This window comes from Panthera tigris, chromosome A2, assembly GCF_018350195.1.
Source record: "Panthera tigris isolate Pti1 chromosome A2, P.tigris_Pti1_mat1.1, whole genome shotgun sequence".
Taxonomy (NCBI): Eukaryota; Metazoa; Chordata; class Mammalia; order Carnivora; family Felidae; genus Panthera; species Panthera tigris.
Window position 1 is genome coordinate 134,078,735 of NC_056661.1, and position 19,814 is coordinate 134,098,548.

Genomic DNA, 19,814 nt, shown 5'->3' on the forward strand with positions numbered 1-19,814 from the left:
AAGGAAATATTTATTTTGTTTAGCTTTACCTTTTCTCCAGTTTGATTTAGCTAAGGATCATTCATTTAGGTCAGTGTTCCCAGCCTGGGTCTCCAGCCCCTTGTCCCTAGTTTCTCAACCCCTACTGAATGTGTCCATTCTGTTCCATGCTAATTGCAGCTTATGCCTACTTAGATGTGATCACATCACTCCTTTGCTTAAAAGGCTTCCTCAGTTCCCATTATACTGAAGAGAAAGCCCAGAATCCAGATTCCTTAGCATAGCATAAATAGCATAAGCTGCTTTCAACCTGTCTTGCCAGCACTGGCTTCAGTCACAATCCTGTCCCTCTCATTTTCTTTCTTTCTTTTTTTTTTTTAATTAATTTATTTATTTTGAAAGAGACAGAGAGAGATCATGAACAGGGAAAGGAGAGAGAGAGATGGAGAGAGAGAATCCCAAGCAGACTCCACTCTCAGCACGGAGCCCGACATGGGGTTTAACATGGGGCTTGATCTCACAACCATGAGATCGTGACCCAAGCCGTTATCAAGAGTCCGACCCTTAACCAGTTGAGCCACTTAGGTGCCCCTCCTTTTCATTTCTGGAACATGCCATGTTTTCTCATGACTCTTTCCCTAAAAGTCTATCTCCCTCTCTCACGTGTTTGCCTGACTTTTGTAACCCAGCTCCAGTGTTACCTCCTGGGAAGCCTTCTCTGACGGGTTGTACAATATCTCTCCACCTTCACTGACTTGTAATATTTTTATCTTTAGCAAAATTTATCAAATTGCACTATAATGTTTTAGCTTACTGCTTTATTGCAGATTTTTTAGCACTTTGCACAGTGCCTGCTCCATCACTGAAACTCAGTGAATGAACAAATGAGTACAATCAAGGCCTGTAATTTCTCCATTCATAAAAGAAGAAGGAAGAATAGGATTTCCTAGCTTGGTCTCTTTATTAGCTTAGTAAACATTTCCTAAGTCCCTAATATGAACCTGGCCTTGTATCGGTTCTGATGAGTATTAGTGATTTTTAAAAAAGCCAAAGTTCTTGCCTTCATGGAACTCTTGTCTACTGAAGGAGACACAGTGGTAAGTGCTCTGATTACATGAGGGGAGCATACAATGCTGTGGAGAAAAAAAGAGGGGTTCCTGACCAAAACTGGGAGAAGAAGTTTGCTTTTTGAAGGGGAGCGCACCGGTTCTGATACTTGAAGGATGAAGAGGAAGAAATTAAAGAACTAGATTGGATCTTTTTTTTTTTTTTTTCATTCTCCTAGAGTAACTCAGTCCACATTTCATAACTCAGTCCACCTGTCTAGCCAGGTGATAATCATCAAGGAACATTGCACATATATTTTATATCTGGTGTTGATCCAGTGCCCTTTCAATAGACCCTTTGCCAGCCAGCTGTGAGTGGCAGTGGGCACCACCAGGTACACGTTGATTTCATCCTAAAGGGTACATGTGTGAGAGATGGCACCACTCAGGTAGCAAAATTGTCTGGGACTTTGTCAACGTACCTACTTTGTGAAAGAAACAGAAAGAGAGCTGAGCCAAGTGAAACGGTAACCACCACTGTAACAAGTGTGGTGCATTATTGTAATGGAGGGTCTTGGTCACTTAGTCATCATCACATCAACAGTTGTGGATAACTGCCGTCACTTTGCATCTGCCGTGAGAACCCAACAGATTAAATGTGCTCTGGTCTGATTAGAGTTACTATAGTCTTGGAATGGTACAAAACGTAGCAAATTAACAGATTGGAAGTGGAAAGCAGCCTCGTTTGAAGCCATTCTTCATTGTGAGTACATTTTTATTTTCGTTAAAATTCTCTCTCTCCCCAATTTAAGTTTCTTGGCATCATTTCTTAGAGTTTACACTCTTCTTACTGTCACTATTATTTTGCTGTCTCTCTGTGGATGCCTTGAAGTAAGCCTTATGTATTATATAAGTCTTGATGGTATTCTTAGTGCTTTCATAGCAGTTTTTAGAGGAAGCACCTAAGCCCTTTATAAAAATATATTTAAAAATAATAATCATGATGGGGCGCCTGAATGGCTCAGTCGGTTAAGCATCCGACTTCAGCTCAGGTCATGATCTCACAGGTCGTGAATTCGAGCCCCATGTCAGGCTCTCTGCTGACAGCCCAGCCTGGAGCTTGCTTTGAGTTCTATGTCTCCATGTCTCTCTGTCCCTCCCCACTCACACTCTGCCTCTCTCTCTGTCTCAAAAATAAACAAACATTAAAAAACATTTTTTTTAAATCATGGACATTCTCAGTTTTATTTGTACTTTGTTTTTACGTGGCTAAGATTGAGTTTTTGACTATTTTTAATTCAATTCCAGTAGTATTTGCTGAATATCTACCATGCATGCAATATTTCTATTCATTTCCTGTATAATAGATACAGCATTTATGATCTGATCTCATAACAATGTTTAAATAGTTACATTTAGAAAAGTGGAAATTACTTTGCCTAAGTATATTTGGGCTCTGTCTGCCCACTTCTTGACATTTTAGCTAAAATTTGGCTAACTCAGCTCAACAAACATGCATGCTGGTATGGAAGTATCAGATATAGTGGGACTGATACTATTTTCCAGTTCTCTTTTCCTCTGGTGATTTTTATTTTTGGATAAGAAATATTAAAGTACATTGTCTGTGTTTATCTCTACTCTTAATCACTTTCTATTTCATAGTCTGGTTTCATCTAAGTAAAGGAAAAAGAAAGTCCAAACAGAGGGTAATCAATAATACATTTTCTTAAAATAAGGAATTTGTTTAAAAATTCCTATCCCTTAATAACAACAAAATGGCTGTTGCCTTAATAATGAATAGGTGAATCTTTTGATTTTATTGGATCATGACAAGACAACTCTTTGCTGAATCTTACAAGAAATACAATATGGCTGACAAAGTCCCATGGATATTGGCAAAGGCAGTTTAATTGCTTATTTGAGAAAAATCATTGTAAAAGCTAAAAATAAACTGAAAATACCAGTGATAAACATTGGTCTATATTAAGACTCATAGTGTAGCTCTTTTCTTAAAGAATCGTTTGTTTTGGTTAAAAGCTGAAAGACCTGGCCTACTTAAGAATGGTTTGGAGTGGGAGAGGTGGGGGGGGGGGGGGGGAGGGTGAGAGGGTTATGATTGTTACAGGGCAGGCTATTTATATCTTATTTAACTTTGTATCTGTACAAAGTGGCCTGAGTGCAGACTCTTTTAAAATTTGTAGTTATCTTTATCTGTGGGTCAGAGAAAAAATGTAATTATATAACTTCTTAATGTAGCCAAATTTTAGGTTGTTTGGCTTAGGTTAACATTTATGAATATTTCACTTATTTCTCTTTATTTGGGAGCTAACCTGCCATTTTTCTTGATAAACCCTGCTGATGTATTTCCCACATCACTATGTTTCTCACTGCCATTTCTTAATTCAACTCAGCTTATGATCTGATGATAGGTAAGGACTTAAAGCATGGCTAACTTCTCCCTGTCTTAAGGGGTGTAGGTTCTCAGGGACTGGTAACATTTTGAATTTAGGTTCATAGGAACATCTGTTTGATAATTTTCCCTGTTCTTGAGTATGGTGCCATAAAGACAAAGGTTTGCAGCATTCACCTTCAAGATATTTAGAAAAGTTCAAGGTGCTTCGTCACATGAGAAGTGTCCTTGCCAAAGTCAAGTTTAAATTCTCTGAGGGGCTTTAGTATCCTGTTGCACAGAGCTGGATCTTTAGACAAACTCTGGTTATAGTTGCTTGCCTTCCTGTCTAAAATCATTTCATTTTAATCTCATTTAATCTTAATATATATCTTATATATGTACATAACATGTATGTGTCATATATGTATCTTTTATGTAAAACTTTTTATAAGATTTTACTTGGAATTCTAAATTAAAATTCATTACATTGCTAGAGGCAGTTCAAGCAATGATTAAATCCAGGTAATAAATTAAAGAAAAACAATGGAGATGAAGAAACTCAGGTAGAGTGCAAAGATATCCTGAGACCTTCATAGATCTTCAAATTTTCATAACACCACAGCAAATAATTCTCCTTATAGAAAGCCATATAATTCTAATAATAATACCTCCACTCTTAGTGCCTACTTTCCACTTTACATTATTATCTCATTCAATCCTCACTATAGCCCTGTGAGGCAGATACTATTATTATCTCCATTTTATGGTTGAAGAAGCTGACATACAGGCAAGTTAAGTCATCTGCCCAAGGTCACAGGGCTGGCAACCTAGGTGGTCTCACTTCACAGTCCAAAGTCTGAAGCACTTAGCTAAAAAGTTCAGTCTGGATCCTCTGTGAGGTCTATAAAGTCAATACTAATGTAATTACTGAAGTATTAAAATAAATAAATTCATTAAAAACCTGTACTGTGGTACATGACATGATTTCAGAAGTGACATTAGCCAGATTTACTTAGAAACATCTCAGTGGCAGGATTGCTGATGGTTGAGAGCTCAGGCTCTGGGGTCAGACAGATGTGGCCCTCATCTCAGCTCCATCACTTACAGTATGTGACCTTGGGCAAGTTACTTAACCTTCCTTGGTATCTTAATTTGCATGTGTGGGAATAACAACAGTATCTACTTCACAAAGTAGTTTGAGGAGTCAATGAGGTCATGTAGAAATAACAAGTCAGAGGACAGCCATCTGTCAGTGTCCTCCAGATGAACTGAATATGAATGATGAATTCCCCATCTATGAATATGATGGGGAAGATGGCTCAGTCCCTGGAGATATGGGTTCAGTGAGGTTTACTCCTTAGCTCAGTGACTCACTTTTATGCCCAGGCCTTTCAGTGCTTGCATTTCAAATATATCCCTGGCAAAATCGCAAATTGCCACGTCCAGGACCTTTGGCATTGCTCTTTAGTCGTCTCAATTAGAGAAAACTCAGTTTGTCCTTGCCATGTCTATGCAGGTGTTGAAAATGATTCTCTTAGCCAACGCTTATTATATCTTTTAAAATCTTTTGCCACTCAAATTTGTGTTGTAGTATAGATTTGATCTCTATTTGAATGGTGAAAATGCCTAAAACAGTTTTAGTCTGTGGTGAACATTTATTTAATAAATTTATTTCACAATTTCCACATTATTTGGTCAAGTTGATTGGCTTAAGTCAAAAATGATCAATGAGAAATGTATGAAGATACAATAAAGATTTAACCATTTTAGCAATACTTGAAGAAAATAGTACACTATCTTGAATAGAGCAGATCAATAAAAATGGCCTTGAAACTCAACATTATTTATACCATTTCTGATTCCATAGAATTAGAGACAATAACATATTTGTTGAGTTGAAAGCTACCTACATGTTACTTTGTGCCTTTATATTAATTTTTTCAAAATAATTATTTTAAAACTTATGAAAATAAAGCTTAATTACTTAAGCAAATGGATATTGTTACTGTTAAGGATTAAGATTAGCCTGTGTGATGTAGAAATCTGGGTATTCATTTCTGAGATATAGAAGCTAATAAATACATGGCAGAATCATATATCAGCTTGGGATTAATCTTGATTGCCATAATACATCTGATTAAACTTTATCTAGAGCCTTTTTCTGTTGTACTTTGGAAACTAAAATGTTTAAAAGTATTGCTAAAAAGTGCTTAACATTTCCCTAGAGGAGTTTTCAAAACTGTTTTGCTAGTGGAAAATTTAATTGATGAAGTCATAGGATTTTTGAAATATGATGTTGCAGGGTAACAAGTCTGTTGCATGTAGTGGGTGGTTGTTGGACAGTCTGGACACCGGCCCTTAATCTAATTTGCTATGAGCCATGGGGAAATTATATAGCTTTTCTATGCTTTACTCTTCTGTAAAAAGGGCCTACTACACGCCACTAACAATTGTAAGGAATATAGATGACTTGAGCTTTAAAACCTCTTATAGAAAGGCTCGATGAGGGGCGCCTGGGTGGCTCAGTCGGTTAAGGGGCCGACTTCGGCTCAGGTCATGATCTCGCGGTCCGTGAGTTCGAGCCCCGTGTCGGGCTCTATGCTGACAGCTCAGAGCCTGGAGCCTGTTTCGGATTCTGTGTCTCCCTCTCTCTGACCCTCTCCCGTTCATGCTCTGTCTCTCTCTGTCTCAAAAATAAATAAATGTTAAAAAAAAAAAAATTAAAAAAAAAAAAAGAAAGGCTCAATGAAAATCAAGCTTATAGCTATGACAGAAGTTGCTGTTGCTACTGTTTATAATAATAATAATAATAATATTACCATCATTAGATTTTAGATTCTGGGAAGAGGTGGTAAGTTTTTAGTATAATAAATCTTCCTAGGCTATGAATTAATAATTTATATATTTGAAGGCCCTGGGAGTGGGGATTCTATGTCTTTTTTTTTTTAACTTTTAGGAAATAAAGATTTTCAGAGTTAAATAAGTTGGATGTAGAGTAATATTTTCTTCCATGTGAATAAAAGCCCCATGACTTCAGAGCCTCTTGGTTTTTCTGAGAATTAAGTTCTCTTTTTCTTTGAGGACTGTGACAAAGGGAAAGTCTGTGGTTCTGTCAGTACATTGTTCTTTCTGTAGAGCTTCTTCAGCTGTATGCCCTTTTTATTTTTCTCCCAAGGCCATAAGCTCCTCTTGTTCTGTAACCAAGGACCTGGCAAAGGGACTAGTGCATCATAGCCATTCTATTTATGTTTAAACCACACAGTCCTTTGAGTGATGGGGTGAGCACTCTACAGGGGTAACTGAGTACACAAGGCATGAAATAACGATCACTGAGATGGAAAGTTTTAGTAGGGAATTGTGAGAAGGAAGACTGAAGAAAAGATTGCAGCTTGATTTTAGAAGTCCTTGATGGCAGTAAGCATTACTTTCTGTGTTCTTTGTCTCCCACATAAAAACTTACATAACCATCCCATTATCACAAAGGGGGGGAATCTATTGTGCAGACTTGGGAACTAAACAAGTACTATTCCAATATATATTGCTTCTCTTCCTCTTGAACTGCATTCTTGCATGCATGCTGAGGTCTGAACATTTCTGTCCGCATTTGTGGATAGAGACTCTTCTGTACTGCTACAGATGGAACCATAGGGAGTATGTTTATTGTACTGGGGCATATTTCTAACTGAACTAGTAATATCAGCAAGCCCTTGATGGGGTCTCTGTCAACTTCTAGGGCTTCTAAAGGGCACTGAAATTGTTGGCATTAATGGAGAATGCAACATTCCTTTTGGAGGTAAAATTTTAATTCTGATTTAAATAAAGAATTTATTTCCCAAAGACATGAATAAGATAAGAAACAGGACCTCATGTGGAAAAACCTTTACCCTCTGGATCTGAGTTTAACTCTTGACTTAAATCTTCACATTCTAATACAGTTGGCATTTGCAACTTTTGTCAGTATCACGAAACCATGAAGCAGTCTGATATTTATGGGGTATGTGCTCTATAGTGATTCTAGGCTGAGAGAGTTTTTGTAGTAGTGATAAGATTATGAAACAGAGTAGCGAAGAAGAAATTAACATAGCTATGACCTAATTCCAGGGAAAACTTTGACATGTGTTCATATTTGACCTCTAGATCGCATATTTCTTTAAAAAATTATACCTGTTTTACACCAATTTGAAGGAGACATAGCTAATGAAGGATATAACTAATGAAGACATTTCTTAGGTAGTTCTGTATCACATATTTTTTCTCGAAATATTTTACATCTGTTAGTTACTTAGATCCTCATTTCTAAGTTCCAGGGATACTTGAAGAAACAATAGACTGTATGTGTGACACTTAATGGTAACAGTGACTCTTTAAGAAATTCAGTTCTGGAATAGAATCCATGAAAACATTTCAAAATGTTTGTAGCACCCCCTGCTGGCTATATTGTGGCACTCCCTAAACGAAGATTGCATCTTTAGTTTTGCTCAAAAATACTTTAGGTATATACACCATGTCTCTTTGCAGTTATTTTTATTTAGAAATAATTTCATTTGTATCCAATATATAATAGTGTTGAAATTTTAATTGAAGGTATTTTGGTTTAAAATTTTTCAAATGAGTATTTGAACAACGCTTGTCCTTCTATGCCAATATAATAATGTATTCACTGGAGAACAATTATTTGCCCGTAACCTTTTTACTAATATTTCAGATGACATTCAGTGGGGGAGAGGCATCTCCCCGAATGTTCCTGTTTTATTGCAAAAAATGTCACCATGGGCAACCTCTGTACTATCTGTGTACATGTTTGTTATATGCTAAATACAAACCTTGCAATATTCATGAAGCTTTAATTGGACCGCTTTGGATCTTGAAAGACATCCTTTGAGGAAAGGGTAGGAGTGATGAGGACCTAAAAGTTAAAATAGCCTTAAGGGCAGAGATCATATCATGGTTGTTTGGCTCCCCGGTGTGATTCTGTGATTTGAGCCATAATCTGGAGTTCATTAGTGACCCCTCCCAGGGTCTTTACATCTGTAAGAAAAGTAATTATTTAAGAAAAACATAATTTTCTAGTTAGTGCCATATGAAGTGACAGCTATAGAATTTCAGTTTCTCAGGAACAAAATTCAAAGATGCTGAATTAATTGAGCAAAGATCATTTCCTAAATGGTGAGTTAAGCTAAGTGTCAGAAAATTTAGGGCTATAGTTTATAAACATTGTGCAAATTTTAGGCGGGCTCCAGCCCTAATTTAAAGATAAATTTATCTTCTTTAAATAAAAACATATCTTTCTGTTATATGTACACCCTTCATTCACTATTTTAACAAAAATATATTGAGATTAGACACAGTGTTGCTATAGTGTTTTATCTTCTTCATTTTCATGCTGTATTGTAATAGATGGTTTACTTGTTTGTTTTCCCCATTGAGTGCTCAATGCTCATTGGATGGATGGATGGATAGATGGATGAGTGAGTGGCTGTGGAAGGATGGATGTTGCATATAACAGGCATGAGGATAGAATCTTAATGAATCACCCTTTAATGCTCTTTTGATTTCTGCAATAATTGCTCACTTTTGTGTGTCTATGTCTTTGGGTGTGTTTTTTGGCCGATTACGCACACAGAGATGTTTTAAGTACTCTTAACTTATTTTATTTTCTAATAAAACATTATTCACTCAAAGAAATGTAGTATTCTGAATCAGTAGAAAGTCTTAATCATAGGCTGTTTAAAAAGAATTATAGCTTATTAGTCACACACTTATAAGACAGTCTTAAAAACTAATGATTGAACCAAGTCCTGTGGTTCTAAATTTCTGTGGTTTTTGTGGAAGAAAGATGTATAATCTATTAGTATATGCTAGAATTATAATATTACTATAATTAATCCATGTATCTGTAAAAGTAAACAGTGTTATTGCTTTAAAACAATTTATTTTCATAGCATTTCTCTCTAAAATAATAACTTTATTCATTTTCTTATCTCTTTTATGGCAGTGTAAAAAGTAATCTGGTGCTTTGTCACAAATCAGTATTAACATAGACCCTAATTAAATAACTCCATATTATACTCTAGAACTTAAGTTTAGCTTACAAATATACCTTGTACCTATAATTTCAGAAGTAAATTTATAGAATCTGTGTAGACCTTGTGAAATGACTATTGAAGTTATGAACTAGCTGATGTTGGCATATACCTTGATTTAGCAAATGAGGAAACTTTGGCCCAGAGAGATTAGGGAGAACTTTTCCAAAGTCCTGGTTCCTGAGCTTTGTTTCCTGATCAACCACTCAGAGTTTTTCCACGTTGCTTCCCATGTAGAGGATGGAGAATAAAATTATCTTATCAAATGGCCAGGAAGGGTGTTTTGCTGAATTAATTAGCTTGTAGTGTGTCTGGACTCTGTGTAACATTTTCATATTTCTCTTTGTTGCAGAATGCAAAGTATGGCGAAATCCACTAAATTTATTTAGGGGCGCTGAATATAATCGGTAAGTGTTTTGACAGCTTGGGAAACAAATGGGTCTAGTTCAGAGAGTAAAGACAGCAGCAAATGTTTTTGCTGGTTCATTTAGGGGTCATTGTAACAGTCTGTGTAGTGCTTCTATTTTTTGATACAGTCCTCAAATGTTTTGATTTTTCTGTTTTATAGTTATTTGGGGATTAGAATTGGGATGATGTACAAAAATGTAGTTTTTAGAAATTTTCTATTACACTTATTATTTTCATTATGCATTATACAATCAAAATATTTTGAAGCTTACCTAGAGCATGGTTATAAAGATGTCATAGAAATTTTGTTGGAATTTAATTTTGCAAAGTAATTAGGCATATCAGAATTTTCATGGCTTTTGGGAAATGCCTATTCATAAGAGTAATGAGGGAAAGTTTTCATTAGCTAGTGCTAGTAAAATTTTTAGAGAAAAGGGAAAATGTTTACTTGTTTCCTGCTGATAGACCTCCTTAAGGGAGAACAGGATGATTAAAAAAACTTTTTTTCATTCATTGGCAAAACTGTTTTGTACCCAGTTAATGTTTTATAGTTCAGTTTCCTATGCAGCTTAATATTTTGTAGGTCTTGCTTTCCAAGTGTCTGACCATCTATTTCCCCTTTACCAGGTACACTTGGGTGACAGGACGAGAGCCTCTGACTTACTATGACATGAATCTCTCTGCCCAGGACCACCAGACGTTCTTTACTTGTGACTCAGACCACCTGCGTCCTGCAGATGCAAGTATGGACACTCCTTTAGATAGTTGCTGAGTGGGAGGGCTTTTGATTTAAGTACTAAGGTTATTGCTTTTAGAATATCTTCTCTACAGCCCCCCCCCCCCCGCAGTGAATAAATTATTAAATTGGAGATTGGCTGGCAGAACCCAGAATTCTGGTACTTAATTAAAGGATTTATCATGATGAAGTATCAATGTAGAAATGAGTCTTCTTGTTATGATTTAAAATACTATTTAAAACTGAGAACAAACTGAGGGTTGATGGGGGGTGGGAGGGAGGGGGGGGTGGGTGATGGGTATTGAGGAGGGCACCTTTTGGGATGAGCACTGGGTGTTGTATGGAAACCAATTTGACAATAAATTTCATATATTGAAAAAAAATAAAATAAAATACTATTTAAAAAATATATAGTAACATTGGATTTACATATTTCTTTTTTTATTTTTTAAATATTAAATATAATTTATTGTCAGATTGGTTTCCATACAATGCCCAGTGCTCATCCCTAAATGTTCTCTTCAATGCCCATAAATCTTATATGAAGCTAATTAAATCCTTGATTGAGGTAGAATGAAGCGTCATGTCTCTTCGATGATATTGTAGTTAGAAATTGAGATTTAGTGAATCCAAATGATAAATGAATATATTGTAGTGATTTGTATGCCTATTTATAGGTTCACTAGCAGTGAATGAGGGCATGGCCTTAGCTTTTGGAATCCATATTTGTTTATCAACCTGGAAAGGGCTTTGTTTGGTATGCATTTCACTTGGTTTGAGATCTAAATAATCCTACTGACATTTTTTATATTGCCAAACTTAAATAGGTGAAAAAAAAATCTTTAAAAAGAGGAATATGTACATGCACCTGAAAAGCTAACTTCAAAGATACATATTGATAAAACAAGTATGGAGATTGTTGCTCTTTTTAAAAAGGTACTGTTTATCATGGTAGAATATCATAGTCCAATAAATATACCAGGCATTGAGCTTTGCACAGTATTTACACAAACTGCTCTGGTATCTAGAAACCGTGTTTGCAGCAAACTTTGGGAACAGATACACATATTAAGCAAAAGACCAAACCACTTTTTTTTCTGATCCAACTCATAATTCTTCATATGGTTTTACAAAGTCCTAATACCCAGAGCCTATAGTGTTTGGGAAAATGAACAATAGAAATTATGTTGTGCCTAAGTAGAAGGAAGAGATTAGTAACAATCTCATATCAAAATGTGTAAAATATGTTTCTTAATGACAAATAACATTAATGAGCAAAAGAAATATTAAATCTCTTTTAGAATGTCTTTTCCTTTCTTGATTAAGGAACCCTAACCAGTGTGGTGAGCATAGCATAACGTGTAGACTTGACAAATCATTGTTATCCACTTGAAACTACTGTAACATTGCGTGTCAACTAATACTTCAGTAAAAAAAAAAGAAATCTTAATCAAGATTAAACCTCTAAGATTATAGACCATGGGTTAATCTATAAGATTTAGACCTGTAGTATTAAGAGCACAAGAAAGGTTTGCTATCATCGAAGGAAGGACAATGGAATAGCACATTAGAGTGTATTTGTGTGATTTTGGAGATTTGGGCTCACCTCCTTAGTAAGTGAAATATTCTCTTGTATTCAAGCTGAAAGCTATTAATTTAACTATTGTCCTGTGGTGAGTCTTCTAATTATGTGTATTGATGGACATGCTTTTTTCCTCTTTTTGTAAAACAGTAATGCAGAAAGCCTGGAGAGAGAGAAACCCCCAAGCTAGGATTTCTGCAGCTCATGAAGCCTTAGAGATAAATGAGTAAGTGGGGGACAAATCTTGCTTTTAAAAAGGAAATCTCATCCTTGGCTGAATGTATTCAGTTTTCATTAATGGTATACTTATATTAAATTATGCATTTGAACTTGAGGATTGTTTTAGGGGTTATTAATTTGTAAAAAAAATTTTTTTGCAAAGGACATCCATGTGATGGTGGTCTTAGTCATTTTAGAGAGCAATTCAGTGGCTTTGCTATGACCCTAACTTAAATAGCTTCCAAGGGCTATTTAGCCCTTCAAGGACTATCTGTGGGATATTGCAAGGACATAAAATAAAAACAGTTCTTTACATAACTATAACATGGGGAAATTTTTTCAGATGTAGAATGCTCATCTGTGCCATCACATTTTTTAGGTAGATCTTCTGCTTGTGGGGAAAAGATAATAAAAACATAAGGTGAAAAAATTACACTTTTGAAGTATTTCAAGATCAAGACAAAGATAAGAGGAAATGCTGTCATTAGTGTTGTTAAACATTCTGTGGGTTACCAAGGAAGGCTGGGAAATATTCTGGAGATCTTAGAAAATGAGAAAGATTCTTAACATTGAAGTCATAAAATCTCAGGGTTGGCAGAGACCTTAAAGGTCATTTAGCTCAACCACCCATCTGGTGCTTGAATCACCTCGACATTCTCCCTGCCAAGTGGTCATTGTTAAACTATTTTATGATTTTTTTTGAAGAAGGTTACAGATTCTTCTTTGGAGGTCTTAGAAAAAAGATTCACTTGAGAATTGGAAATCCTGCCATTGTAACCTGTTGATCTGTTTGGTTTCTGATTCTGCCATACAACATATTTATTTTCCAGTTTCTTGTCATCTACAAATTTGATATGCCTGCCTTCTGTGTGTCATCCATGTTTCTGATAGAAATGTCAGGCTCAGGGGTGGAACCTTGTGACATGGCATATAGAAACTGTCCTTCAGGTTCATGTCTTCATGAGTCATCATCCTTTGGTATCAGTCAACCAATTAACTAGGCCACCCAGTTAACACTGTGATTCAGCTCACGTTTCTGCATTTTGATCTTAAAAGTACCAGTTGTAGCTATGAATCTTTAATGTATAGTAAATCCTTTAAAGTAAATTAAGATAGCACAACCTGATTTAGTTGTTCTTAGTGGATTTAAGTGTTCACCACTTTCTTTTAAAAATGCTTGGAGACCATCCCTTTAATAATCCATTAGAATATCTTTCCAAATCACTGTTCTGTAGTTTGGGAAGTCTGCCTTCTTCCCCTTTTGAACATTTTTACTACATTTGTCATCTCATCTTCTAGCACCTGTCCATTCTTTGTGATTCCTTACCTATTCACAGAGAGCACTTCCATGGCCTGACTACAGGGTCTGTTGGCTTCCTGGGATTTACCCATCCCAGTACAGTAATTCACTTAGAATTGATCAGTTATTTGCTATCTTACATCTTTTTTACCCCCATGAGAGTTTAATTTCTTCTCCCCTTCTCAGCCTGACAATCATGCTCCTTGATGGAGAAGCCAGGAACAAAATAGAAGTCAGAGAGTTTTGCATTCTCTTTATTATCTGCTGCTACTAACTATAAACTTTTCTTGTTTTGATGTGGTTGTTGTGTTGTTTGTCTTTTTTGCTTATTTATTTTTGCGATGGTTTTAGAGAAATGGGGGTGGTAATAGGGTTTTAAACATAATTTTAAAACAGGGAATAGATGGTTGTCTTCAGCATTTTGTTTTGTCTTTATTTTGCTTTGCAAGCTTCAGGTAATTTTTGGAGTTTTAGCTCTCCTGACATTATTCTTATAATTTCATTCCACTCTCTTGTAGTCCTTCATTACATGCCCTCTTTCCATCTTTTTTTACATGTCCTTTAAACATCTGACCTTGTGAGAGATCTCTGTGCAGCCATATTGATTACTTAATTGTCACCTCTCTTTTCTTCCTGAGAGCTTCATTTGTGACTACGGTTACAGGTGGACATTTGGAAGCTGCCCAACCCTCTTAAACCATTTTTTTCCTTCGGAGTCTCATGCCATTGAATCATATCTCTTTTCTTTGAAGTTTTTGAAGTCCACCTTACCCTCTTTGATTACCCCTGAACTCCAAAATGACATAGTAACTCTCTCTGAATGTTCCTATCAATTTTCATTTCACCAACTATTTTTTTCTTCTTGGTCAGAATTAGGTCCAGAGTTGAAGTTCCCCTAATTGCTTCCTCTACCATCTGGGAGATAAAATTGTTACCAAAGTAAGTCAAGAACCTGTCGGGTGCCCTACTTCTAACCAAACGAGACTTCTTCTAGCAGATATCTGGATGGTTGACACCCCCATCACCATACTTTCTTGCTTCTGTATGTGTATTGTGTTGTGACAAGGATGCATCATCGATATCTTCCATTGAGCTGAGCAGTCGTTCTGTACTCCCCAACCATTAGCACTTCTATTGCTCTTTCTCCTTCACTCACAAGCTCTTAGCATGTTTCTACCCCAGACTCATGACTTTCCACATAGATACATGTTTTCTTGGCTAGTAGTGCTACTCTGCCTCTCCTAAGAATACTATTTGAAATGTATATAAAGCAAGCAACTTGCCCCAACCTATCTTGAATTCCCAGCCCACCAACTATAACCTTAGAGCTAACTCCTCTGATACTATATCTGCCACTCAGTATTATAATCTCAGTTTTCACTTCATTACCCTTGACCCATATTTATATGTCAGCATCTGAAGCCTTAAGTGTTGCTTCCTGATGCCTATCCCCGTTATTTTCTGTAGTGAATCACTGGGCAGTTTCAGGATCATTATTGTTCTTTCCAAGTTATGTATCGGCTGCCCTCCATAGTAATTGGTTTTTACAGCATTTTTCTGGGCATTTTTCTCCCTCGTACACCACATTCTGCCTAAAGCCCCATTGATTAGTCCTGCATGAAATTAAAGGGATTGGCTAAAGAATATATAAGACCCCTCCTCAAGGCTAAGATTAACCAGTAACCCCAAACCTCCCATTAGCTGTAAGTTCAGCCTCCTTTTCCTAGCTGGCTGTTGCAGTTTATGAATGGTAAAAGCAACATTTGGTTTCATTTTCTGTTTATTTTCTCTCCTGTGGTCTGATGGAGGTTCTGATAAGTAGGGAAATGACCACAAGAGGGGCAGTGGAGAAGAAGGAAAACAAAGGGATCGGTGCAGATCGGGACCTGTACGGTCTGCTCTGGCGTCACCATTTCCTAATTACATTCCCTTTCTTTGGCAGTTGGGTTGTTCTTACATGATTGGGAAGGTTTAAATTTCCAAGAGTTCCCGTGTTTGTTAGTTAACTGCTTATCCTTTCTGGCTTCCTAGCTTAGAGGTTGTTGAAAGGATTAAATGAGACGATATATGTTAAGTGCCTGGTACAGTGCTTAATGTATACTAAGCAACAGGTGGTAGCTATTATTGCTAAAGGCGTGAGATTTAACTCTTGTTCACTAGTGAGGCTGACTCAGATTTTGAGCTCTTCAGAAACAACACTACCTGTAGGTTCTTCCAGTGTTCTCTGGCAGAACATCAGTGCTAACTGTAATGAGATGTTGAAGCGCTGTTGTCTTAATCAGTAATTTATCTGATTTAATGAATTTCTCATTCTGAAGAAACCCTTATATTAAAGAGAATCGGTGTTTAGTAAATAGCAGTAAACTTATATATAGGATCTCTAACTTTGAGAGCTGGAAGGAGATATTTCACAATAGCTAGTATCATTGCCACTGTCAGTTGACATTGATTATGTACCACATGCTGGCTACTGTACTGAGCACTTTACATGCATCACCTTACTTAACCTTCACAACAACAGTGTGAACAAATAGACTCCATGTTGTTCTCCATCAGGGAGGCAGAGTAATAACTTGCCCAAAGTGACATACTAATAAGGGGCAGAGTCCATACGTGAGCCCCAGCTCCTAACACTACACATCCTACCTTTCAAGCTAAAATACAGACATTTCTTTTGTGCCATTATTTTGTGTCAACAACTACAGACCAGGGGTGCATGAACCAGTTGGCCACTCTGCATGTTTTTGGCATAACTCCTTGCCCTTCTGCATGTACTCCTACAGCTATTCCAGTGTCTTTGGATTTGTAATTGATGGTGGCTATTATCTGAATGGACAGGTGTGCAACTGCTTATATTCTCTTGGCTGAAGAGGAAGCAACAACCATTGCTGAAGCAGAAAAGCTGTTTAAGCAGGCCCTGAAGGCTGGAGATGGCTGTTACCGGCGTTCTCAGCAGCTACAGCATCACGGATCCCAGTATGAAGCCCAACATAGTAAGGTTTTCTCCAGGTTGACATGATGGGAGATCAGAACTGTAACACGATTAATCGGAACAAACTTTCAGGCCGGTTCAAAACAGGATTCTCATAGATGAGAATAAATATTAATTTTTGCCTTCTTTAAAAAAATTTTTTTTAATGTTAATTTACTTTTGAGACGGAGCATGAGCAGGAGAGGGGCAGAGAGAGAGGGAGACACTGAATCCGAAGCAGGCTCCTGGCTCTAAGCTGTCAGCACAGAGCCTGATGCGGGGCTCAGAACCCACAAATTGTGAGATCATGACCTGAGCTGAAGTTGGACGCTTAACTGACTGAGCCACCCAGGTGCCCCTTTGCCTTTCTTCTTAATAATTTTTTTCCTTTCCATAAGAGCACAGTACATAATTATAGCTTTATTGCTGTTCACTTAATGTTCAGATTCTCTTTCCTGCTCTTAAGATCCTTAACTCCAGAAATAAATGGTAATAACCTTTAATGATAACTTTCTCCCAAGAATTCTTATGTATTTCTCTGTTTATTAGTTGTTTCTCTGCCCCATAACTTAAGTTCTAGTTGGGAAACAGGACTTAAATTCATGTTAATGTAATCAAAGGTTTTCTCTTAGGAGTCTTCTACAGCATGGGTGGAAATAGGACAACTAAGAGTATCACCGTTATTGGTGATTATCTCAGTATTTAGCCCTTTGGTATTGGCTTCCAGAGAGAAAAAGCCATGGGTTCATAATTATTTCTCTTTCTTATATTAAAAATAGTGGCTGCTTTTGTTTAAGATAACTCTTTAAAATGAGACCGTTTACTTTAGTACACTAAACAGAGGGTCAGTGATATTTTGGGGGGATGGTATAAAAAAACAAGACAACAAAATTGTTTCTGGAATTCCTTGAGCCACTTGACTTGTCAGTTTGTTGGTTGTTTAAGTAGAAATGTAGCAATCCTTTCATTGTCCATTCAGACTTCAGGTTGTTTCATTAAGGTGGAATTTCTCCCTCCTGCATCTTGGGGAGTAGGATTGCATTGCCTTCATATTTGAGATTATAGAATTAAATTTTAGTGCTAAACTTGTATTTGACACAGACACTGAGTGCATTAGTCTTTATAACTAAGTTACAGCGAGATCTTTGATTTTTGTGTGTATACATGAATATGTCCACACAACACAATAATACACGGGTTTTTTTTTTCATATTCAGTAAGTATATTTATTTATAAGCAGTAGGTATATATGTTAATCAAGTTTCTAATCACATCTGTATCTTGCTTTTTAAAAAATTTATAAGAATGAATTTTGAAGGCATGTGTATAGTAATGTCTATTTTCTGAACTAAATGAGAATTAACACATAACATTACATAAACTATAATATAACTTAAGAAATTTTCTTTATTCCTTTTTTTCTGTAAATTAAATCCTTTCAACCTGTTGCCTACATCTATCCAAAAAATATAATCACATCTTTAAAATAATTTGTAGGCACTTGGCAAATTTTCAGCACACATCTTGTTCTCATTGTTTTAAAACTTGAAATGTTAGGACTTTGGTCTTAACATCTTTTAATAGCTGCATATTATACATGTACTTAATCTATAACAGGTGTGTCATATTTTTCTAAAACATGGTAATTTTATTGAGGATTAAATGAATGCATGTTCTCACTGGTTCAGAAACATATCCAAAAAGACATATAATTAAAAGATTAAGATGAGAAGTTGTTAATGTACTTTTTAGTGCCATTTTAGTGACTATTATTGTAACTAGTTAGCTTGTCAATGCTTTCTCTAACACTAGGGTAGTTTTTCATTTTGTTACATACTCTATTGTCATATCTGGAATGTGTTATATTGCCATCTAAAATAGACTGCTTTGGGGACCTGGAGATGATTATGATGTCACTAGTATTAGGGAAGGAATAATATAAAACAGAAGTTCAAGATGAGGCTTCTCCAGACTTAATGTCAAGCAGGAAAAAAAAAAAAGTTGATCAAGATGCAACCTGAGATTCACCTCTTTGCATGTTCAGCAAAAGCATGCAAACTGAAGAATATGGAATGCTTGCTTGTAAACCACATTCAATATGGGTATGCTCATTTCCCCAGCACTTTGTGGCAGATGATTTTATTTATCAAATATTCAACATCCTAACTCAAAAGTATGGATTAGGTAATCAGTCACATGATTTGACCTTTGGAAGTCTAAGTGCTTTGACTACACTGTATGCATTTTACTATTAGCAAACTCGTCAGTGCTCCTGGCAGTAAGAAAAAGCCAAAGGAGCACTCTGTTCTCTCTGAGGTTTTCCTTTAAGGGTATGGCAAAGGAGCCTCTGTATTTTTTTCTTGCTGCTCAGCTGAAAGCTTTTGTATTTTTAAATTTTGGTGTTTCATATTTCCTTTTTCAGGACGAGATACCAACGTCTTGGTCTACATCAAAAGAAGGCTAGCAATGTGTGCCAGAAGACTCGGGAGGACCAGGGAAGCAGTGAAAATGATGAGAGATGTGAGTTTAAATTTGTGTTTGGGAACAGTAGCAATGTACCTGACTTAAAGAAGGAGGAGCCACCTGAATGGCCAGAGGAGCCACGTGCATGGCTGCAGAGAGCAGCAGTGATGGCGCGGTGGTCCCATGGTTGCTGGAGCCAGCCAGTCTGGGAGTTGGCTCTGGCTCCCAGTGTATTAGGTGAATGATCTTGGGCCAGTGAGTCTACTGCTGTGTGCCTGTTTCCTCATCTGTGAAATGGGGATAGATAACAAGAACTTTAACAATACTAATAACAAAAAAAAATTACTACTAAGGATTATTGTGAAGATTAAGTGAGATAAAACATGCAAAGCTTTCAGTAGAGTGACTGGCATCTTAAGGAAATTTCAGTAGGTGAGCTTATTATTAAACCTGTGGAGCTGTAGCCAGAAACCAAGAATGAGATCAGTTAGTATAGCTAACTGACTTTTTTTGTGTGTGTGGACAGTCAGGAAGATTTGAAAAACTATGGGTCTAATTAATTGCTACCCTCGAATTTAATAATATTATGATCTAATCTGATTGTAGTCATTTCAAGCATTCTCCTAGATTCTTGC

At 36.5% G+C, this 19,814-nt stretch overlaps 1 protein-coding gene across 14 annotated transcripts in view; it reads left to right on the top strand.

The window, feature by feature from the left end:
• ST7 (suppression of tumorigenicity 7) overlaps positions 1-19,814 on the top strand; it is a 262,668-nt gene that overhangs the window by 154,544 nt on the left and 88,310 nt on the right. For 12 of the 14 annotated variants that reach the window (XM_042970459.1, XM_042970436.1, XM_042970442.1 and 9 more), the window contains 6 exons: positions 9,853-9,907; positions 10,536-10,651; positions 12,377-12,452; positions 14,616-14,684; positions 16,584-16,738; positions 19,139-19,236. In XM_042970459.1, the coding sequence (XP_042826393.1) occupies positions 9,853-9,907; positions 10,536-10,651; positions 12,377-12,452; positions 14,616-14,684; positions 16,584-16,738; positions 19,139-19,236 (569 nt within the window). The remainder of the gene's footprint in view (positions 1-9,852; positions 9,908-10,535; positions 10,652-12,376; positions 12,453-14,615; positions 14,685-16,583; positions 16,739-19,138; positions 19,237-19,814) is intronic. The other 2 variants (XM_042970450.1, XM_042970444.1) reach the window with 1 other exon arrangement.